General features: G+C 35.2%; 1 protein-coding gene across 2 annotated transcripts; it reads right to left on the reverse strand.

Moving 5' to 3' along the window:
* Positions 1-8: 8 nt before the first annotated feature.
* Positions 9-24196, reverse strand: rxrgb (retinoid X receptor, gamma b). Of its 2 annotated transcripts, none has more exons than XM_082146970.1 (10): positions 24037-24196; positions 5473-5705; positions 3393-3537; positions 3102-3281; positions 2242-2402; positions 1979-2108; positions 1358-1490; positions 1190-1281; positions 504-609; positions 9-411 (listed from the first exon to the last, which is right to left on the reverse strand). In XM_082146970.1, the coding sequence occupies exons 1-10, from the start codon at positions 24065-24067 to the stop codon at positions 264-266; spliced, it is 1359 nt and encodes a 452-aa protein (XP_082003096.1). In that variant the 5' UTR covers positions 24068-24196; the 3' UTR covers positions 9-263. The 2 variants fall into 2 exon arrangements, with proteins under 2 accessions (XP_082003096.1, XP_082003097.1); XM_082146971.1 differs by lacking the exon at positions 24037-24196 and adding an exon at positions 17838-18887.
* Positions 24197-25125: the final 929 nt, after the last annotated feature.

Here is a 25125-nt window from a genome sequence, read left to right on the forward strand (position 1 = left end):
TCCTTGAATAAAATATAATTTCTTTATTGCATTGTCTTACCACAATGTATACCTGATATTATCTATTTACAGAAACATTTATTTTCAATACAATACCAATAAAATTACTCTGTTTCCCCTGCAAATAAAAAAAATAAAATAATAATAATAATAATTTGTGCTTGGTATAAAATATGCAGCGTACTGCAATATCTTCAATCAAGTTCGTTATTATATTAGTTACATAATAATATGTACAAAAAAAGGGTCCATTGGTACTCGTGTCACGTGATCTGATGAGGCGCTTCGAGCATCTCCATTAGGAAAGTGTCTATGGGTGTGTCTCCAATCAGCTTGAAGAAAAATAGGTGCTCCAAACACTTGAGCCCGATGGATCGGAGGGCAGGGAGACGCAACAAAAGTTTAGCAAACCTGTTAAGCAGCAAGAGAAGATAGCAGATAATATTAAGAATGAGCAATAGATATGAGCAGTATTTACTGAACAAACACGTGTAGGGCTGTACCTGCCAGGCTGGTCAGGGTATTTGTGTTTGGTGTAGGTCTCCAGTGAGGCGTAAACTTTCTCCCTCAGTGCCTCCACCTCCACTGGGTTGGACAAGCCTTTAGCGTCTATGAGAAGAGGCAATTTGCATGATTAATATGTCTATCAACATCTCACAAATGTCATTACATCTAATTTTTGAAAGTTCCCATTCACTGTAATCACATGAAAAAAAAAGTATTTTTTGTGTTCCACAAAAGAAAGAAAATCACTGGGTTTAGAATAATGACAGAATTATTGGGAATTATATTATATTATATTATATTGGGCAAACTATCCCTTTACCTTGAGAATGTTATATTATATTATATTATAAAATATAATATAATAAAGTTAAAGGGATATTTCACCTAAAAATATATATTATTAGATAAACTATCCCTTTAACTTAAATATTTTATATAATATAATAAAGTTAAAGGGATTTTTTCAACTAAAATATGATTATATTATGAGTAATATAATATATAATATAATATTATATTTTTACAATTTTGGGGTGAAATATCCCTTTAACTTGATTATATTATATTAAATTGTATTATATCGTATTACATTATATTATATTATAGAACTCCAAATGAAATAAAATGATTTATTTTATCTATGCGGCAGACAAGTGTCTGTAGATGGCAATGAGCAACACACCAGGGTTGAAGAGGACGATGGCTCTAAGGCAGCCTAGTTCTGTCTTATCCATCTGCATATCCTTCATTTTAGACACCAGCTCGGTCAGTACCCTGTCACACAAACACATACACACACAGTAGGTGTAATAAAATAAATTATTATTCTCTAAACAAACAAGATCCTCACCTGTTGAAGATGGATCCCACACCTGCACTGTGAGCACTGCTCCTGTGGACATGAAGACCTGTGCCCAGCAAGATGCCATCTTTAACCGTGATTGAGCGATGGGAGAATGAAGCAATGAGGAGCTCGTTCCATCCTGAAGGAGAAAAATGACATGAATAGCAGGAAAATCATTTCTATATCTCCCTCTGTCTTCATGAACTCAAAACAGTGCTCGTCATTAGCAATGTTTGTCCAGCAGAGGTCAGCATTCCCACTTACACAACCAACACAGTTCTGTCTGACCCTTTGACCTGGAGTGACTATGGACAATTGAAATAAAATAAAATGAAAATATTAGATGAATAACCTAAACCTAAAATACAAAAATCAAAACTTCTACCTTTGCAACTAAAGGTTGAAGTTGAAGTGCTAAAATGACTAAAAATGAAATAAAAATTAAAGCTATATAGAAATATAAAAAATAGTAATAAAATAGTAATAAAAATGATAAAAGCACACAACAAAAATATAAAAAATAAAAGCTAATTCAAAAGATAAATAAATACATATAATAGTATATAAATAATACTAAAATCCTGGTCATGTATATTGGTTGTGTATCTGTGTGAGTGTGTCACATACCTGCTCGAAGCAGAATGACCTGATCATCCAGAGGCAGATCGGAGAAATTAGGAATTCTCTTGGCCCACTCCACCAGAGTGAACAGTTGTTTGTCAGCTGCATGGCAGATATTAGTGACTGGGTCATTTGTCTGAGGAGGGAGGCCCGAAGATGTAAAGAAAAGAGAAAGGAAAAAGAGTTTCTACATAAGTGTTTTTACATAAGGTTAAAATCAGCAGATATGTATTGTGTAAATTGTAATTGAGCAAATGTCTGTGTCTTACAGAGTTGCCAGGGCTGCTCTCTGTGTATGTCTCAGTCTTGGGTTCGACTGCAAGCTCTGCATCCAGAATCTTATCCACAGGCATTTCTTCATTAAAACTGCTCGTTGATTCCACCTCATTATCACTTTTCTCCTTCCCGCGCTGCCTCTCTTCCTGAACCGCTGCGGGCAATCACAGAGGTCAAGTAGAGCAGAGTAAATGAGTACGTTCAAAATCAGCGTAATTAAGACTTATCACACATTTGAAAATTCTTTAGGACTATACCGTTTATAGCGCACCTATAACCTCTATTTAACTGTGCTATATTAAAATATATTTTACTTTATTTTTATATTTTTATTTGGTTTGATTTATTTTATTTTAAAGTATATTTTAGATATTATAAAACAAATTTATAATATAAATATAATATATTCTATTATAAAAGCGGTCATATAAGGTTATGATATAAATACTACCAATTATATAGAATATAATAAAGCATAATATTAAAATAAAAATCTCAGTTGCACTTTATTTTGCAGTATGTGCACTTATGTGTACTTACAGTGTACTTGCCTAAGAAAGTACAGGGTAATATCATGTAACTACATGGGTTAAGGGTAGGTTTAGGGTTAGTACCTAGTTATTGTAATTAATATAATAAGTACATAGTATGTACATGCGGAACAGGACTGTAAAATAAACTGCAACCAAAATCTCTTTTACAAGAGTGACCTGGCCACAAAGGCAGCAAAAAACAAACCAAAAAAAAAACACCCAAAACAAAACAGAAATTCAAAGGTCAAAGAAACAATTTCCAAAAGGCCTATCCTCAGTGTCTTTAAGTGCTCAAACTTAATTATGGAGCAAACACAAACCTTCCCGCTTCATGCCCATGGCTAGGCACTTCTGATAGCGGCAGTATTGACAGCGGTTGCGCTGACGTTTGTCGATCAGGCACTCTTTGTTTTCTCGACACGTGTAGGTCAGGTCTTTTCGGATTGTCCTTTTAAAGAAGCCTTTGCAACCCTCACAACTATAAACACCATAGTGCTTCCCTGCAAACACAACCACATTTGTCATGAACCCCAGAAGAGATGGAGATGTATCTTGCATTAACTTCCAAACCAAAACCAAATGCAACATCCAAACATCTCTGTGAGTTGTACCTGAAGATCGGTCTCCGCAAATGGCACAGATGTGTTTGGAGAGGGATCCAGGGCTACTGCACTGGTAGCTGCTCATGTTGCCCAGCGGAGCCAATCCTGGTGGAGGCTTGATGTCTTCTGAGCAATTCACATTCAAAGAGTTCATCTGTGAGACAGGAAGAGAGGTGAGGAGAAACAATAAATCATACAGTGCAAACACGAGTAGAGTTTATGTCACAATACAGCAGACACATACACACAAACACACTATACGAATCCACAAGAACACACTCACAAAAACAGACTTCACCCTTACAAGGCCATTACACACGTAGCTGTGAGAGCACTGACATCACATTTCAAAGGGGAGGAGGGATATTTTGTCTCTCTCTCAGGAGAATTTACTTTTTTTCCATCACTTATTTTCTGCACTACTTCATTCAACCTGCAGGTGGCAGGATATGGCCAAATAAATATTAAAGCTATATAAATATTAAAAAACAAAAAACAATTAAAATGACTAAAATAATTTAACAAATAAGAATGTAACTAAAATGTAAACACTGAAATATGAATATGAATATAAATAAATACTATAATAGTATTTATTTACATATATTAATTTAGCAGACACATTTATCCAAATCAACTTGGAAATGAGGAATATAAGTACATAAATAATACATAAAATAACACTCGTTTGATAACATTCTTTGACAGAAATTATATTGGTAGAAAACTGAAACTTCTTTGTCGCATTAAGGCAAATTTTATGATGCCTAAACACAATTACATTTTCTCACATTTTTAATAACTTGACAAAAGACAGCTTGATTGGAAATAACACAACCATGTCTGTGATGCGTACCTTGTTTTTTCTTTACTTTCTGTTGTTGTAATATGGGTAAAAACCATCATTGATCATTTTCACACAATAAATAGGATAATTTCACTCTTTGACTGTCAGAACAGTCTTTTATATAAAAAATAAATATACTCATTGAGCTCATTGGGTTCACTTCTTGCCTTTATTTTGATGAGATAAAACTCCAAAAAGTGGCCAAGAAACACCCATGTAACAATTTCAGAAGAAACACCAGGCAAAATTAATGGCGTGTGCTACAGCAGCATTGCAAGCTTTTCAACACGTTTTCTTTTCATTTCAAAATAATTTCAAGCATATTTCGACCCTGTGTGTCTGTCGGTACATACTCTTACAGTTATTGATGTCCTTTCATTGGACTAAAAGCCTAAAACGTTTATCTGAGTCAATGGCTTTCTCTGGCCTCCAGGGAGAAATGAGACACACATACACAAACATAAGCTGACCTCTGTAACACCAGGGCAACAGTATGAGTGACATTCATGATACAACATGATGCACATCACAGTGCATAGCTTAAATGTTCACAATTGAAAATACTAGCTTACTACATACTAAATATTGTAAAGTACGACATGCTAAATTTAGATCACATTATCTCATTTTGGGAATAAAAAGCAGTTCATTTTATTATTATTTGAAATAATTTTGACTGAAAATGATTGTTATGGCAGTCCGATAACAATGATTTAAAACTGCTATTTCAAAATGTTTGTGAGTACATTTATTTAGGGCTTTTGAGATTTGCATTTATTTATTTAAAAGGCGATAATATACAGTACTCGACATTCAAATAAATGTAATTCTGTCATGACAACTCTGAGTGTTTGGCATGGTATTGGAATCGTTATTGGTTATTGCTGCTGCTGCAGAGCAAGTACGGGACTTGCTACTGCCAATACTTACACGATAGTGCGTTGCAACTGCTACAGCAAATGCTGACCAAGTGTTTGAAGGTTGGGCAGCGAGCTCAGCTCATTGGGTACTGACACAGCAGGCACCAATCAGCTGTGCCATATAGAGGATGATGTGATCGCAAGCTAATGGATTTAAAGACCTATCAGCCTGTGCCATCTAGAGTTTCATGACAGAACTTTTTGTATATGTACCCAAGTTAGAAAGAAAAGCTAATTTCTAAGTTGGCATGCTAGACTCTGATTTTATTGCTTTTAGTTGGTTTCAGCCTGAGAGAGCACAGCACTATGGGAAGGTTCTTACCTGAGGGCTGTTGAGAGTGTTAAAGCCCATACTGGGTGTAGAGGGCAAGGAAATGGACGGTGAGACCAGAGACGGGGCGATGACTGAGTAGGGAGAGGCCAGGCCATTCATGGACGAGCCCAGGGTGCTCATGGGAGAGTGCAGTGGGCGGGAGGAACTGATGACGGACGGATGACCCACCATGGAGCTCATGGGTGACGGCTGAGAGGGGGGTGAATTAAGAGCACTAGTATCTATGAAGAGATGAAAAGAGCGATTCATATTAGACAAGAGGAATTCAAATGTAGTGCAAAAATGATTGCTAATGACATTCACTCAGAAATTGCTAGTACATTTCACAAAGAAATAAAAAGAAACCGCAAGTGACACGCTGAATGAAATGTGAAATTTGAAACTGAAATAGTATTTTCTTGCAAAACATATTCCAATAATCTTAATTATTTACAACTTTAAAAAATATATTTTTTACAGTGTAAATATAAAAAAATGTGACAGGTGTGACAAAAAAATACTTTTTATTTAGCATTTAGCGTCAGAGAACCGAGTAGCTGTGCCCGTGGGAACGTCAAGTACCTGTGGAGGCATGAGTGCCTTTGCAAAACATACATTTCCTCCATTAATAAGATATAAATCTGTGCTGTGTAATGTGTAATAAAAAATGTGCTGTTTGAGTAAATGTAAGAGGACACTGACTTGACAGAGTCTATTAAATCTTTTCTGCTTTAACCATTCACTCAGCAGCTGATGGAGTGCTACATACTGGTAATGGTAGTTTGTACCAGAACAAGCACATATAATCTATCTAACGTAGTACAAGGACACACACAGGGCAAAGGTAGCACCTTTTTGCTAATACCGATAGTGTTGCAATCCGTTAACTCATTTCATCATTCATCAAGATGAAGATCAAATCAAATTATTCTAAGATTAAATTAACATGATTACAAGATGACATGATGTACAATACAAAACTTTCATTCATGGTTTGGTCAGATAAACTTTGATTGTAACTGTTTCTGTTATTTACTGGAAGGTTATTTTATTTTACTGCTTAATGCATTACTGCAAAATAAACCCAGAGAGGGTGATCATCAGGCATTGATGGAGATTTTAGCCCTCGTATTTTACTAAATGGCTATCAAGCTATCAACTATAGTACAATACCATAATACACAACAACAAGGACAAAACATTTTCCTTTTATAATCATTATCTTTAAACTAATCATCTATTATTCTCATGATAAGAATTCTATCAAGCTTTATAGCACAAAATGCATACAAACTACAATCGAAATGAACAATTTAACGTAATTATGACTATTACCAACTTGATATTGTTCAGCGAACTTGAAAGATTTTGACAATATGATAGCCCTTGTGAATTAATGTAGATTTTATTTAGCTCTTGTATTTTACTAATGACAGTCAAGCTATCAACTACAGTACAATACCATAATCAATACGCAACAATGATTTCAAATCAGGACAAAACATTTCCTTTAATCATTACATATAATCTATATATTTGATCGTTCTCATGTCATGCTGAGAATAATGGGAAATGTAGTTTTGAAGAATGAACCTCTAAAACTTGCTAAATGAGAAGCATTTTCTGTCAAGCTCACAAAATGCATACAAACTAGAGATGATTTAAACTTATTTATAATGTGAATTTCTGTCCAAACATTTCAGCGTACTTGAGTCATGGCCTGAGTTTTTTTTAAATTAGCTTCTTATGTAATATTAGAGAGATAAGAGTGTATTTAAATCTTGTGGTTTCTTTTATTCAAATTTGAATAGATCCAGCATTTTTTTTATTATTAACTTAGGCAAAATCAAGCATTACAGCACTTATACACTGTTATAAACACACAGTCAGTCTGCTTTCTTTCAAGCTGGTTGCATGTGTGTGTGTGTATGTGTGTGTGTGTGTGTCTAAAGACTCTGGGCAGAAGGGAAAATATCTGTGGCGGATGGTCAAGATGCCTTTGGTAGTTAGGAAACATGGCCAACCAGTGATCCACACGTCAGCCTATCCTCAAATGTCCCACCGGATCGATTACATTTAAATCAGACCACAAAAGTCAAACGCGTGAAACAACATTTTTATGGCTGTGGTACTGCATCTTTAAAATTGACAAAAAAAAAAAAAAAAAAAAAAACACGATATTTTTTGTGGGTTATAGGATTCCCCTCATCACAATATATATATTTCTTACCTTTAACTCCAAAATATATGACATACAGAAATAAAATGGATTGTGCAATTTATTTTGACTTTAAAACACACAAAAATATACAAGTATAATGGAAGATATCGAAACTGAAATCCTGTAGATGGCAGGATACTATATCTCTAACTCTGCAGACTTGCATTTCATAAAGTTATAAACAACTTTTGTATGTTTAGATGCATCAACCTTTGGCTGATAATTCAGGTCTTATTCTTCTGAGACAGTCCATGTGCCAGACATTCATCAGGATTTCACAATGACACTGCAGTGCCCATGACCTTTGTACAGCTGTCTGATAGCAAAGTGCAGCCTTTGGTAGACTACAATCAAGTTCAGAGGAGACCACATGAAATTGCACAGGCCGGTGCAGGCACAATCACGTACATTGTCATTGCAAAAAATGCAAAAACACAACAACTTGCATTTCATGCAAAAAACGATCAGTATCCTCATAGATACTCAGTACACTCAAAACAGGGAAAGCCGTTTCAATGAACATGACAAGACTAGGAGCCCTCAGTCTGACATTAGTCATGGATTCAAGGGCTGGAACACAACAGGATTTAGAGGGGGCTAGCTAAAATCTTCTGATTGTTAATTACTGGTCAGCTGATGTGTGGAGTCTCCAGCAGGGCTCTAATTCATTAAGCCTCTCACTAACTAACTAATAATTCACAATGACATGATAGAGAGAGGGAAAGTTCATTAACTATTTTATCCTATATTTCATTCTGAATCTATTATTATTAATAGATTATTTATTTAATAGACAATAATTATTATTATTGTATTATTTGTGTATTCCATATAGTAAAATTATTTTTTCTTTCACTGTTTTTTATCGATTGTTTATTAATAACACTGTTCCTCTGAGAAAACAAATGCAAAATGGGAAAAAGAGAAAAAAATCAATGTTGCTTGCTAACAGAGATTTACACACATTTATCTAGATATATAAATAGTGATTTACATTTAGACTTCTATTGTTTTCAAATAATGATTGATTTTTTTTGTAAATAATTAACTGTAAATGACAGTAAAAACCTGTTAATTGGTTAACAGCAAGTTCTCGTATGGAGAAAAACTGTAATAGATCTAACCTAGCATTTCGTGTAATTTTACAGTAAATTACTGTTAAACGTACCATTTTTGAAAGTAAAAATAACAAATCAACATATAATTTACAGTGAAGTCCCTGTGTGACACTTCACATTTTGTGTTTTTTTATTTTAATAATTATGTTTCATAGTTTTTTCTTATCAGTTATGTACATTAAGAGTTAAATGTTAAATCTTATGTTGAGAAATTATGTTTATTGCATTATTTTAGTGTCATGTGTGTTACCATGATGGTGTTTTGTGTTTGTGTGTATGACACTGTGTGAATCTTACATATTCCCCGCAGCTTGTGGAAAAGCTACTTATGATGAACTTTGATTCATCATGTGGCTTTTCTCTTTACCACCAGTGTTATTATGGTGAATGTCATTATATGTTAAAAGAACAAAACAGATGTTAGTAGCAGCACCGTGGTCTTGCTAAAGTTTGATTTTCCTTTCAAAATGTATTTGTTTTTTGGAGAAATCTGTTCTGTAAATATGTTTACATTTTTACTGTATTCTTAACAGAATTATTCTGGCAACCACACAGCATTTAATTTAATTTAAAAGATTTTTTTTTAAAGTGCATATGTTTTTAATAACTTATTATTATTATATTATTTTATTACCTTTTATTATTTTAGATTCAGATGATTAGATTCATTTATTTATTAGAATGTATCAACTACAAACAATGCAGCCTTATTGCTAAAAGAACCATTTTGCACTTTTCAGTATAAAAAAATACTGAATGTGATTCCATAAAAAAATTTTTTTTTAAACTTGCAATAAGCTAACTTAAACTGCTTATAATGCAAAATAGCTAGTTAAAAGAAAAACTTTTCTAAATAAAGCCATGTTATTAAAGTCAATTTTTGACTTTTTCCTAAGGACGTCCCTAAAAGCAGGTTTTGACAGTTAGCTTTTTTAGATTTAGCAGCATATTATTGGCTGGAACCACACAAACACACACACACACCCACTTTATGAAAGCCAAAAAGGTTTCCATCTTCCTTAATCTTTTGAATCGCTTATTTCTGTCCTAAATGAAGTTGACATCTGATCAATAATGGCACTAAACTTGAAAATACTCACAAGTATTTTCAACCAATTTACAGACACTTCAGCTAAGAAGATGGGGGTTGAAGGAAGGGCAACAAACACAAAAAGGTGGAAGGGGGGCAGAAGTGATTGAGAAATGGGACACTGTCCCACTCTATCCCAGTCTGCTGTGGAAAGCTGGAAGACATTAAATCAACCCTGATTACCGCCATGTGTCCATAATCCCCCAAAGCCTAGGACTAAACACTCACACTATACTTCAGTTACCAACATTACTTCATTAACCATATCATAAACTAGTTTATCGGCACACACAGTCTTTATATGTGAATGATTAACCTATACACTGAAGATAGCATCTACATGTGGGTGCTGCCAATAAACGTCCTCTTGTAATCTTATACTTCTGAACATATCTGTCTCTAAAATGTTTTTATTACAGCCAATAATACTATCTTTACTACCTAAACATTTCATTCACCGTTCTTAAAATGTTAACACATACAAATGTACACAGACACTCCCCCTCTCATGTTTTTCTTATCAGTACTGCTGTAATAATGCATTATGTTTATGCTCATGTCCCCAGAATTGCTGACAGAGGTGGACTCATGCATGCCTCAGGAGGTCTGGGACATGTTGGGATTTTTTCATGAGCAGTATTGAGCATTGTCTAACACTATTACTGATGAAATGTAATTTTCTAGATTGATTTTGTGTTTGAGTGTGTGTGTTCTGTTGCACAAAAGATATACTGTACTGTAGGCCTATAACTGCTGCTAGTGAGTGCTTGACAAGGTAAGAGTTAAGTGAATACTAAAGAATAATAGAGCATTTTGACTTGAGTGAAGCGGAATGAAGTCAATGAACTCTGAGTGTGTCCAGTAGTAACCTCTGTATTAATCTGTTCAAAACAACCACATTGTCACATGCATCACTCAAATTTCAAATAACTTCTGCTGACAACTGCTTTATAGTCACACATGAAAAAGTAAAAAAGACAGATAGACAGAAAAACAGACAGTCAGACAGATGATAGAACGATAGAATGATCGACACGGACAGAGGGACGGATAATACTGTACACTGAACGTTACAGTCTGAAAATGGACATCAGAAAAATGCTGACATTTGGAAAAAAAAACTCCACAGGAAATAAAGGAACATTAATCAGTTTCAAAACATCCTGTCACATCGAGATCATATGACATCTGACAATCTGTAGCATTGAGGATATAGTAATGGACTAAACGATTAATGTTTGTGATATCACTTGATGACCCCTGGAAATGTCACAATGTAACAATCAGCAGAGATCCACTCTCTGTTCCACTGAACATTGCACAAGATATCGTGAAGTAACAGTGTTCAGCGGCAGCCAGACCTCTGTGAAAACAATTCAAAAGCAGCGGCTGACCCTCAATAGCCTGAATTCTGGAGAACTGCAAACCTCAATACAAGGTCAAGACCCGTCTACTATATTTGCATTATATTCACTGGTTCCCAAAATAGTCGGATTTATATGAAATGATGAGTCTTATTAGCCAGCCAGGTCAAAAAGACTCTCAAACTCACAAGTTGTGTGGTTTTTAATGAGTCTGGCCAATCCTTCACTGATAGAACTCACTGAATATATGTACACTACCATTCAAAAGATTGGGGTCGGTAAGATTTTTTTTATGTTTTTGAAAGTCGTCTCTTTTTCTCACCAAGGCTGCATATTTGACAAAAACTACATTAAAACATAATAATTATGTTAATTATGATTACAATTTAAACCGTTTTCTATTTGAATATATTTTTAAATGTGATTTATTCTTGTGATGGCAAAGCTGAATTTTCAGCATCATTACTCATCTTCAGTGTCACATGATCCTTTAGAAATCATTCTAATATGCTGATTTGGTGCTCAGGAAACATTTCTTATTATTATCATATCAATGTTGAAAACAGTTGTGCAGCTTAATATTTTTGTGGTAATTACAAATATTTTTTGTAACAAATGTAAAAGTGTTCGATCAGTTAAATGCATTATAAAATATCAATTTCTTTAAAAAACGTACTGTTACTGTTATCTCCTGTTGTTGTTGTTGCACAAAAAAACAAACAAACAAAAAAAAAAACAGTAGGAAACACTGGATAAGGGTCACACTAGCCAGGAAAATTACCCAAGACAACAATTTCTGTTCCAAAATTCCTGAAACTGTGCTTGTTCTTGAGGGTTTAACAGAGGATCAAGTTTCTTCCGAGACAGATAAGAGACATGTAGAAACAGTTAACACCCACCCCAATACATGTGCACACCTCTCTCAACACCTCTCTCAACCTTCAGAATAAACTTTCTAGTATAACTTTCTAGAAAACAAGCTGTCTTGGGATATCTGAAACCAAAAATCTCAATCCAACCATAAAAAGTCAATAGATGTTTTCAGTTTTACTGACAGAGAGGACTCTTCATAGGGAAACCTTGACATGTACAATAAAGAAAGCAACTTTCTCAGAGCAACAACTGCATACACATTTTACACACCAAAAAGTGTTTACCAATTAGAGGGTTAGTTCACCCAAAATGTTTAATTCTGCCATTATTTACTTACCCTTGTGTCATTCCAAACCAGTAAGACTTTCATTCCTCTTCGGAACACAAATGAAGATATTTTTATGAAATCTGAGAGCTTTCTGTACACTCCATTCTTGACAGCCTATACAAGTGAAACTTGAGAATAAACCTCATTGGTTACGCAACACGTTTGAGTTTCCGTAAGAAGTTTGTTCTTGCGCGTCATTCATGATCGGTTGAGCTTCTGTTTATGTACGCTGACCAACGTTTATGTGAGTAGACGCCTAAATTAAATCGGTTCATCATATAAAGCGATCAAGTCTCTTCAGAAAATTTGAACTAAACCACTCAATTCATATGGATTAGTTTTATTATCTCTTTATGAACATTTTGAAGCGTCAAAGTTTCAGTTGTATAGGTTTTCAATGGAGAGTATAGAAAGCTCTCAAGATTTCATAAAAAATATCTTCATTTGTGTTTTCCGAAGATGAACGAAAGTCTTTCGGGTCTGCAACGACATAAGGGTGAGTAATTAATGACAGAATTTTCATTTTTGGGTGAACTAACCTTTTAAACGAGACTGCTACTGTCACGGTTTGGGTTTTGTTTCTTGTCATTGTCATGTTTCTATGTCTTGCCATGTGATTCCCTGTTTGTCATGTGATCCTGCCATGTGTCTTGTCATTGGTTAATCGTCTGATCATTGTTCACAGGTGTTCCTTGTCTTGTAATTAGTCTATGTAGCCTATTTAAGCCCTCATGTTTGCCCTGTGTCTTTGTCGAGTATTGTATTTGTGACTAGTCTATGTTCTTGCTTCTAGTTTCCATGCTTTGTCATGTTTTTGTTTTATGTTTAATCTTGTGTTTGATAATTAAAGTTGCATTTGGGTTCTCTACATCTTGCCTCCAGTAGAATCATTCATAACAGCTACACATTTATTATCACAAAATTTTTTCTTTTGTCAAATGTGGTTCGGATAACATAATATTTTGAGTGTCTGCTAATTAAACCAATCTCCTTCATTGTATTAACAAAAAATTTTTTATTTCAATGAACTTAGAATTTTAAGGCAACCAGGTTACTTACTTTTTCCAAGTTAAACCACCAATATTTTTTTACAGTTTAGGTTACAGTCTAGCAGCATTAAACAGCAGTATGTGTGAAATACATTCAGAACTGGTAAAAGGAAAGATTAGGATAGAAAGGGAGTCTAGTGTTTTATGTCAGTGCTGAGTCAAACGTATAAATTTTTTAAAGATGTTTTTCTCAGTATTGATCCCAAACACTAACCTACTGCCAATCCTAACCGGCTCTTTGGAAAAAGACGCCTCTACCTAAATTTTTGCAAAACTCCAAAGAAGTACCTTTACATTCAATTCCCTGCAGTTTCCAAATGAACACGAGACAGTAAAACACTAACATTATGATAACAAACAGAGGCATATCACTTTGCACAATATTATGTTATGACCTTAAAACACTTTTACCATCGTGCATGATTGTTTTGATGTAGTAAACTTGCACTGCAACTCATCTGGTACAGCATTGCACTTGCGTTTAGGAGTGAACGGTTTAGGAGCGGTCCTGTGAAACACGAGTCACGATTAAAAAGCAAAAACACTTGTAGAAGCAAAATTGCATGCATTTTTATCTCATGTTTGCTTTGTTAACTCTATCGGTTAGGTTTAGGGTAAGGTTTAATGTAGGTGGTATGCTATATAGAGCATTAACCTTTTAGTATCACTCTAATGATATGTACAACAACCACTGAATAACACATCGCCTCACTCAAGTTCTTCTGTTCCGGATGAAACTGAATGTGCTTTTAAACCTAACTCTTTAAAAACTTAACATTTCACTTTAATAGTGTCAAGAAAAATGCAAAAAGCAACGGAATATCATTTTGCAGAAATTTTGCTAAATGGCCTGTTTTGGTCAATCCCTATTTAAAAGATGTTATGGTCTTAAATGAAAAACAAGGTTTTCTTATGGTACCTACGACTAGTCTGAGGTGGTTTGATTTAGCAGTAGTGGTGGAACAATCACAAAAATCACGGTATGATTCATTTACGGTTTTTGAGCCAAGGATCGGATCATTTTTCAGATCAGCAAATTAAAAAAAAATTTAAAAAAAATTAAAGTAACTTTTTAAATTTTTTTTAGCCTAACTGATAAAGTTCACACATTATTTAAAACAAGTGAACAGTCAGTAATAAAATTAGAACAAATATACAAATTACAAACAGAGATGAATACTAAATAACAAAGTTACAAAGTTATTTACAAAGGTACAGAAATTAATAATTAAGCCTAAATGTAAAATAACACTATTTGTTCACTGTAGAAATTAAATATGGTTTCATATTTGTTAAAGCTGTATTTTGTTGTTTTATTAATATTAATGACACAGACTACAGTAGGAATATTAGGTGTGTGCTGTCACTTTAAGAACCGTGGGGCCTGGTCCGTACGGATCACTGCGATCCGTTCCACCCCTATTTAGCAGTTATTCAAGTATGTTTATAAAATCAATTTTCATGGAGAAACAATACCAGCTGACATATTGCCTGCCAATAACTTTTACAGAAAGAAACATTTGGATTAAAGTAAACAAACTACACTATGGATAAAGCATGTGGACACCACACCCACTTGTGCTTCTTAATCACAAAACCAGACATTAATGCTGGTCCTCCCTAATGCATTCCACTCTTCTGGGAAGGTTTTCCACTATATATTGGAACACAACTACAGAAAAACATGATAATCAATGAGGTCAGGTACTGGTGATGGGGTTAATCTTTGAGTCGGTGCTCCAATTCATCTTAAATATATTAGAAAAATATATTTTTTGTCAATAGAATGAAAGTAAATGATGTCCAATGTTGTTTTGAACCCCCTTGACTCTCTGTGTTCCACAGAAAAAAGAAAATCATACAATTTTGGAACAACATGAGGGTAAATTAAAGGTAGGGTAGGTAATCATTTTTCTAAAAAAAAAACATTCCAAATTTGTTTAAACTGTCTTTATATACCAATACATAATTAAAATGTAAGTACTCTGAAAAAGAAAATATAAAAATCGAGTGACTGTAGACCTTTTAATCTGCAATAAACACAGCTCATTATTTCCATTCACTCCACCCCCTCCCTTCTGTGCTCCTTCCAAAGCCACGCCCCCAAAACACATGAACGCGCAACGCCAAACGCTCAGGCTGGAACAAGACGCATTTATTACCTGAGACGAGTGGAGAGGAAGGAGCGCAGTACATACAGTGACATCCTGTCAGAATCACATGTAATAAAATACCTAACTTTATCACTATGAATATAAACAAATAAGATTTCTTTTAGTACTCACTATCAAGCTAGCATATCGATAATGGTAAAGTTTCATTCGGTAACGAGCTATATTTATAAGGCAAAGCTAAAAACAGGTTGCATTGATACACGTTTTTCCATTACCATCAGTTACACTGTGATGAAGATGAATTTCGTGTAAGATTCATAACATATACGGTGTTTTGCATGTAAGAGTTTCCATGATGAAAACATTGTTGACTCTAATGAAGACTAACGTACACTCCGAATATCTGAATATTTCCGGGAACGGTGACATGTGATGAGTGCACGCCGGGCAGTGCGCGCAGTGGGGCTCGGGGCGGGCACGAGACATGAAGGCATCTGATTGGTTCTTTACATTCGCACCGAATGGCAGTGATTGGTCAGAGTTTTTACTGTCCTGCAGCTGCTACAGAGGTCTGATTTTTTTCATTCCTTTTTCTAAACACATAATGTATTGACTACTATCAGGATGGAAGGACCATTTCACCCAGTATAAAAAAAAGTGTTTCTGAACAGGATTACCTACCCTACCTTTAATGATGATAGAATTGTCATTTTTGGGTAAACTATCCCTTCAATATTTGTCATCACTGAAATTAAGAAGCCTAGACAAACCTGATAATTAGAAGGTTATGTCAACATAATTGCAATGTATGTTTTAGCCCTCATTTCCAAAACAACAAGTATACCATTAGTAAAGACACCTAGATGTCCTCCAAAGGTTAATTTATGTAATCTCATTTAACATTAATTTGTAAAATGAGACATGCAAACATTAATGAATGCAAGCTCACTATCTAAGAATTGGCAAGTTTTATTTGTTGCATCAACATTCAGAGAAAGGTAGAAACAGAAACAGAAAGAACAACAGAGAGTAACTGACCGTCAATCAGCGACGACAACTTCCGTCACCGCTTTCTATTGTGTGATCAAATGGGAGTTTGTCCTTGTCAGTAAAAGTATTTACACACACCCACACCCACAAATGCCCTAAACAGAACTATTGTCAGAGAGAGACAGAGATGGTGAATGTGTAGAAAGAGCACGAGAAACAGAGAAGAAAAGAAGTGAGGGGGTGAAGTACTGCAAATGTGTGAGATATAAAGTGATGTATAAAAATAGATTGATCCAAGCAGACTTTCCAAAAATATCCGCAATACTCCATTTAAACAGCATTAGAGTAAAGAGCCTTGCCAAGTAGACTATTCTCACTGTCAACGGCTGAGAGCAGAGGTTACAGGTTAATTACAGGTTAATTACAAACAAGCTACAACACACACACACACACATATATACAGTGTATATATATATATATATATATATATATATATATATATATATATATATATATATATACACACATACATACAGTATATATACAGTATATATATATATATATATAAACACATATATATGTGTGTTTACACACAAACACTGTATGTTTGAACAAATAAATGCAGTCTTGGTGAGCAAAAGAGACTTTTAAAAACCATTTAGCGTATAATACATATAAAATAAATAAAATAAACCAAAATCAAGCAAACTCCCACCAAAAAACAAATAACAAAAAAACAAAAACAAAAAAAACTACAAATTCTTCATGTACTGGTTGAGTAAGTAAAATATATTAAATATGATTGAATCAACCTGACTATTTTGAGTTACAATTAAACAAATTTTTACATCAATGAAAAAGATCAGTTTGGGGTGGGACTATTCGTTTGTCCAACCAATGACAGGTGAAGAGATCAGGAAACCTGTTTGAAAATAATAATTACTTTACAAACCAAATCTTAATGTGAATTTAAGCGGTTAATCCCTTGCTTAGAAATAATAAAAAGTACAACAGCTTCTTTACTCATGACAAAAAAACACATACCAACACATCCCTAAAACTGCAAGTATCACAATCTAATCAGATTTCAAAATTAGTCAAACAAGTGTTTTTCCAATTGTTTTACACAGCACAGTTATCTCATCTTCCCTTAGGATGTACCAGTCTGTTGTTCCTGAGAGCATAAGCATAGCAGTTTGGGACCAGCCATTATTATCAGATACTCACAGTGGTTGTAGTGACCATTCTCTCTGCCGTGACTCTGACCGTGAAGAGGCAACACCGGCGGATGCCACATGACCGCGAGCACCACTCAACTAAACCTTACTGGGCACAGTAGAGGACCTGTCCGAACACAGACTCACTCTGCTGATGGAACAGATGGGATATGAGCGAAACAGGACGGCCGTATAGGGGAAGGATCCGCGGGGAGGAGTCTGCTCGTTTATGGGATTACTCGGATTATCAACGATTGAATCCAGCAAGAACCGTTTACTGCCACAAAGATCAGCCTCCCTCCAAGCTTTGACAAGACTCCTTCTGCACAGACCACGTCTGCCCGGACAGAGGCTCAGGGTATCATTAAATCTATCAGCCACCTGTTGCCCGGCCAGGGATGAAGTGTGCTCAAGTGTGTGTGAGATTCAAATAAAGAAGCAATTTGTTTGATTCAGATTTTAAGATTATATTTACAGTAAATCTGATTATCAAATAAATTCTATAATTTACCATAATATTGCAGAAAGATGGGCATATGAATACTTCTATTAAAGGATAAGTTCACTTCAGAATTAAAATTTCCTGGTAATTTACTCAGCCCCAGGTCATCCAAGATGTTCATGTCTTTCATTCTTCACTTGAAAAGAAATTAAGGTTTTTGAGGAAAACATTCCAGGATTTTTCTCCATATAGTGGACTTCAATGGGGTACAACAGTTGCAGTTTCAATGCAGCTTCAAAGGGCTCTACACAATCCAGCCGAGGAATAAGGGTCTTTAAAACAAAAAACATTGATATACTTTTTAAGCACAAATGCTCGTCTTGCACTAGCTCTACGATGCGCCACGCATTACGTAATCATGTTGAAAGGTCACACGTGACATAGGCGGAAGTACCGACCTAGTGTTTATAAAGCGAACGTGCAAAGACTAAGTCAAATGCCATTTACTAAATAAATAAATAAAAGGTAAAACAATGATGTCGGACGATTTTGAAGTTGGAGGAGAAAATGAGATGGAGTTGTGTAATGCGGGGCGCATCGCAGAGCTAGTGTGCAAGATGAGCATTTGTGGTTAAAAAGAATTTATATATATATATAGATTTGGTAGAAAATGGCAGATCGTTTTGCTAGATAAGACCCTTATTCCTTCTGGGATCGTTTAGAGCCCTTTGAAGCTGCATTGAAATTGCAATTTGGACCTTTAAACCGTTGTACCCCATTGAAGTCCACTATATGGAGAAAAATCCTGGAATGTTTTCCTCAAAAACCTTAATTTCTTTTTGACTGAAGAAAGAAAGACATGAACATCTTGGATGACGTGGGGGTGAGTAAATGATCAGGAAATTTTTATTCTGAAGTGAACTAATCCTTTAAGTCAGTAAACTGGCAATGACAGCTCTTTCTCACACATGCACACACACTATGAAGAATAGATCACAGCCAAGTCTGGCAGCCTTCTCTCACACACCTGCTATTATCTAATGTACTTCTATCTCAAGACAGTGCCACGAATCAACATTAGCACTGAACAGGAAGAAAAATGAGCTCGAATAATATACATAACTAACTGTTAAAAAGGGTTTTGTTTTTTTAAGAAATGTATACTTTTATTCAGCAAGAATGCATTAAATTGATCAAAGATCACAGTAAATAACTTTTACATTATTACAAAAATAAATTAAGTTTCCACAAAAATATTCAGCAGGACAACTGTTTTCAACACTGATAATAATAAATGTTTTTGAAGCACCAAATCAGCATATTAGAATGATTTCTGAAGGATCATGTGACACTTAAGACTGGAGTAATGGCTGCTGAAAAATTACATTTTAAAATATATTAAAATAGAACAGAGTTATTTTAATAGTAATAATATTTCACATTATTACTGTTTTTAATGTATTTTAATCAAATAAATGTAGCCTTGGTGAGCATAAGAGATTTCTTTTAAAACATTAAATAATCTTACCGACCACAAACCGAGACAAGTTATGACATCGTATAATGAGGTCAAACAACTGCAACTTCATATTTACTGAATTAAATATCAGTGTCATATCAGCATCAAGTCAATGGAGGATTTTGAGCCAAATTAATTGCAAAAAACGGTGCAAAATTAAACAGTGATCCCTTGAAAGCACTTTCTACTAAAGCCTACAATAGATCAATAATGATGCCATTACTTTATAACTGTCACGGTGTGGGTTTTGTCTTGTTCTTGTCTGTCATGTGTTCCCCTGTCTTTTTATGTTTAGCTGTCTCCTGTTATGTTGATTAGTCTTCCCAGGTGTCTTTGATTAACCACGCCCCCTTGTTATCTTGTTTAGCTTGTCTGTCTGTGTATTTATACCTCTGTGTTTCAGTTGTGGTTTGTCGGTCGTTGTAGCTGTTTCCATGTTCCTGTCCTGAGTTCTGTGTTCCTTTGTTTTCCCTGGAGTTTCTGTTTGTTTCATTAAATTAGTTTTGCGTATGGATTCTCTCTCTGCTTCGTCCTTGCCTCATCATAACAGAACGACCGACCAAAAAGACAGACAAGAACAAGACAAAACCCACACCGTGACATAAATGAAACAAACAGAAACTCCAGGGAAAACAAAGGAACACAGAACTCAGGACAGGAACATGGAAACAGCTACAACGACCGACAAACCACAACTGAAACACAGAGGTATAAATACACAGACAGACAAGCTAAACAAGATAACAAGGGGGCGTGGTTAATCAAAGACACCTGGGAAGACTAATCAACATAACAGGAGACAGCTAAACATAAAAAGACAGGGGAACACATGACAGACAAGAACAAGACAAAACCCACACCGTGACAATAACAGAATGCCTTTAGGGTAAATCTAAAAAAGCCTTGTTAATATGTCATCCAATAAAAGCAATGCCCCACATGGATCAGTCTGAATGAAAAGAGAGTTGAGATCACACAGAAGATTGACACAATTGGAGCTGCCTTAGAAGTTCACATCACCAAAACAATAGTATTAGGTTCTCCATCTTCTTGGTTCTCCATCTCCTTGCATTTTTCTTATTGCTAACAAAAACATTAGACATTGACATCACAATTAAACTTAAAAAATTATTAAACCTAACAAACATTATTATCATCTTCCATCTTTAATAAGTCTTAGACTTGGGATAATTAAGAGGGTATGAATATGTACACACTACTATTACAAATTTGGGGGTCTGTAAGATTTTTTTTTAAAAGTAACACTTTTATTCAGCAAGGGTGCTTTTAACTCGATCAAAAGTGACAGTAAAGACTAAAGATGGACTGATGTTTCGGCCGCCGATACTAAATCGGCCGATTTTTTATCAATTTAAAACCATCGGTATATCGGCTAGGCTATAGCATGAAAAAAGCCAATATATAAACTGACAGTTAATTATAATGTCTTTCTATTTGTTAAAGAAATATGTTATATTTTATAATAACAAGTAAAATAATATTTGATAGCAAAAATAATCTCTGAAGGTTGCCATGTTAACTTATTTGTGCCTCTTATAATGTTGGGCTGTTGAATGTTAAACGGATCTAATCCATGTTCAATGAAAATAATTTGATGATGCAGCAATAAACTAGCTAGTATACCTGTGTTTTTGAACTTTGCTCATTTAAAACATGATCAAAACAGTCATCTATTTTAATGAAAAAGGTTCAAATAAATGAGCAAGTGACAAGTATCAGTATCAGAATTGGCCAATAGTTGTTTGTTCAAATCAGTATTGGTATCTGCCCAAAAAATCCAATCGGTGCATCCCTAAAGAGTTTTACATTTTTACATTTCAAATAAATGCTGTTCCTTTGAACGTTATATTCATCAAAGAATCCTTAAAAATGATAAGCAGCACAATTTTTTTCAACATTAATAACATTATGAAACGCAGTCTTGGTGAGCATAAAGACTTCTCCTCAAACATTTTACAGCCTGCAACCAATGTTGACAAGCACGTGAACGCAGTTCAACCCCGCTGCGTGAAGGGTCCACGTCAAACATTTCAAAGCAGCATGTCCTCAAGGAAGCACTCAGAACATGTCCAGCGATCAAAATAGATTTCCACCCTTGCCCCAGTCTACTTCACCCCAGACTTATATTACTCCAGCATGTTTATATATCCAGAATGAGGAGCTAAAAAGAGCTGAGGTCCGAAATAGTATCTAGTTCATTTATCTATAGCAGCTATACATTTATCTACAGTAGCAGCACCACCGGTGTAAAGGTTATGACAGTGCATAATTGTCAAACTGCTCCTTAAAAGGACTAATCTTAATAATCATCCAATTTTAATAGAATAAGTACAATCAGCTGGTCATGATCTCAAAATCTAAAGACTGACAGGATCATTTGCCTAAAGAACACACTCCAATACGTTCTTTTCTCATGGATGCATATCCTCTGTTTTTCCCCAAAGCCTTTCCCAAAAGCTGGGCTTTTCTGACTCTCTTGAAAGTGATGTTAAGGGCAAGGCTGCTCAGTGAGTCACATGTTGAAAGCCTTAAGCGCATAGGAAATCTACAGAAACCGCTGTGATCAGTTTGAAAGCATGTGTACAGCTGACAATAACAAAGGCCTCTGAGCCACTCCTGTCTGATGACTGTAACACACGTGTCCTTTTTTTCTCATCTATGTGTCTTTGGACTTGCAGAGTGGGTTCACATTGTTAAAGGTGGAGGAATGTTGTCAGTTATAAACACTTCTCTGAAAGTCTACAGAAAGTCACAAGAATAAGCTGAGAGTAAAGGCACAGATAGCTTCAGTGACATCAAAAAAAATCCTATAGCTCAAACAGTATAGCATGTTGCTGCTAGCAATGCCAAGGTCATGGGTTCCATTCCAAGGAAATGCATAAATCAATAAAATATAAACCCTGAATGCATGTTATTTGGATAAAACATCTGCCAAATGCATACATGTAAATGGAATTAAAATGGAATTGAATGTGTATAGCTGTTCACTTAATCACTGTGATTAATTTAACCTTGTTAAATTGGTTCAAAGTTCAAAACCTGCGGAGTGTCTGTCTGGTTCTAAAAGCAACAGAAATAACCTGGACATCATTACGTCACATGACTGTATCATATTTACAGCATTCTATTCTATATTTATTCATCATTATTAGTTCCCATTCTTAAAGCTTTTTGCATGAAGCTCTCTGTTATACAACTTTAACCCTACTTATTAATACAGCATACTATGCTTGTGTTTGCTCTAAAAATCTCTGTAAAATGCATAGAGTAAAAACATTGTTGATACATATTCTTCAATGAAAATAATAAACACATCTGATATTACCTCAAAAGCATATATACATTAGGCTGAATTCTTGCTCAGCTGGAAAATCCAGCTTAAGCAGGTAGCTGTGTTTTGGAACATGGAAGATGGTTTCAAGGTGGTCATTAGCTGGTATAAGCTAGTAGATCATCTTGGAGCTGCCTGCTGGTCAAACCAGCTCAAGATGGCCAAAACATGATAGCTGTTGGTCAACCATCTGATGACCAGCTAACCAGAGTGGACCAACCAAAAACCTACAATATTGCAACACACAAAACATCTTAAATTATATTTAACATGTGCTAATCTATTGTTCTCTGCTGACGTTTTTTGTATCTGAATACATAATTAAGCATTTAGTAAATTACAATTTAACATGACAATGTCAAGTAAATTGGATTAAGAGCGTCATGCACTTTAATTAGGTGTGTCAAACTGGCTACTTATTTGATTCGAGTCTTATGTCTACTCAACACTTTTTTTAGTCTACTCAACAAGACTAACATTAGAACTGGCTAGAGTTGTCTCTGACTTTGTCTTAAGTAATATGTCATTCGCATTCACTCCTGAAACAAGTCGCGGAATATTCATTCCTATTACATGCGGATGCTGTACACGACTGGGAAATCTTCTCAAAAGAAATACATAACGAATCCGACACAACAGGCGTGCTTTGAGGGCGATTGATTACAAAAATGCATTTAAAATGCCAACCGTGCCTGTAACCCGCGGCGTGATCACCTGACCAATAGCAAAGCACGCGGGTTGATAGGACAATAATCAGTCTGAACTGAAGTTCATCAGCGAAGTTGTTTAATTAAACTTTGACGGCACGCACGCGTGTGGCAGCAAACAGCACGGGCAACTGCGCAAAGATGATACAGAAGAGCAGCAACAGGAAATGAAAAGACACTGCGACTTACGGAGATGTAAATATGTGTCGTGAGTATCCATTCCGAGTCAGTTTACTGTCGGGTCTTGTCCTGGAGCCGCGCGGCACCCCTCTCAATTCCTCTCCCCGGCCCGAGTGAACTGAACTCTGTCTGCGGCGCTGCTGGCTGCATCGGGGCCGCGCTCAGGGGGAGGGGGGGAGGAGGGGTTTCACAAACGACAACAATCAGATAACACATAGCCAGGCAGATGACTTAAGCACATGTGTACTTGTGTTTGTGCAAAATAACATTTAAACACTATAACCATGACTAATAACTATTTAGAAACACACAATTTAAGTAAATATATTGCAATGTTATTAATAACATGGCCTGAACACATGCAAGAAAGGACAACCATTTACATTTATGTATCTGACAGATGTTTTTATAAGCAACTTACATTGCATTCAAAGTAGGCTATATATATTTTAAGTTCATGTATTTCCTGGGAATTGAACTAAAGATATTGGCTTCACTGAACCATTCAACCATCAATAGCAACAGTACCAAGCTGGAGACTGTAAAATGCATTGTCTCCCTAAAAATGTAAATATGTAAATGTTTTATTTAATATGACTGAAACAACTTGATCAAATGTAGTTACCCCAGCAAAAGTCATTTTAAATAATCAGGACTGTGTTTCCCAAACGTAATGGAAGGCTTAGATAGAGACCATTGATGCTATTAGTTTCCGTGATCTACTTAGGCTTGCAATGGTTTTTGCAACACAGACCAGATAGAAATGCCTACTTAAGGTAACTGTTTTCTTTTTTATAATGTGTGTGCCAAAAGGAATAGCATAATTTCAGTCAGGAAAATGGTATTTAAGCAATAATCAACCCGATCCCAAGAGAAAATTTAACTATTTCCCGAGCTGGCAATTTCACATGAATTTGTATGATGTGATTAGTAGCCTACAGAAACATTTTTTTTTTTAAAGAAAATAAAGGTCCACTCCTAAGCATACGAAAACATTGGAATGAGATATTAATTAATATGAATTAGCCACCTATTCACTAAAATAGGTATGAGAGTGTGTTGCAATTTATAGGCCTATGTAATTGGCGGATATTGTGT

The sequence above is a fragment of the Leuciscus leuciscus genome (assembly GCF_965113295.1).
Source record: "Leuciscus leuciscus genome assembly, chromosome: 19".
Lineage (NCBI taxonomy): Eukaryota > Metazoa > Chordata > Actinopteri > Cypriniformes > Leuciscidae > Leuciscus > Leuciscus leuciscus.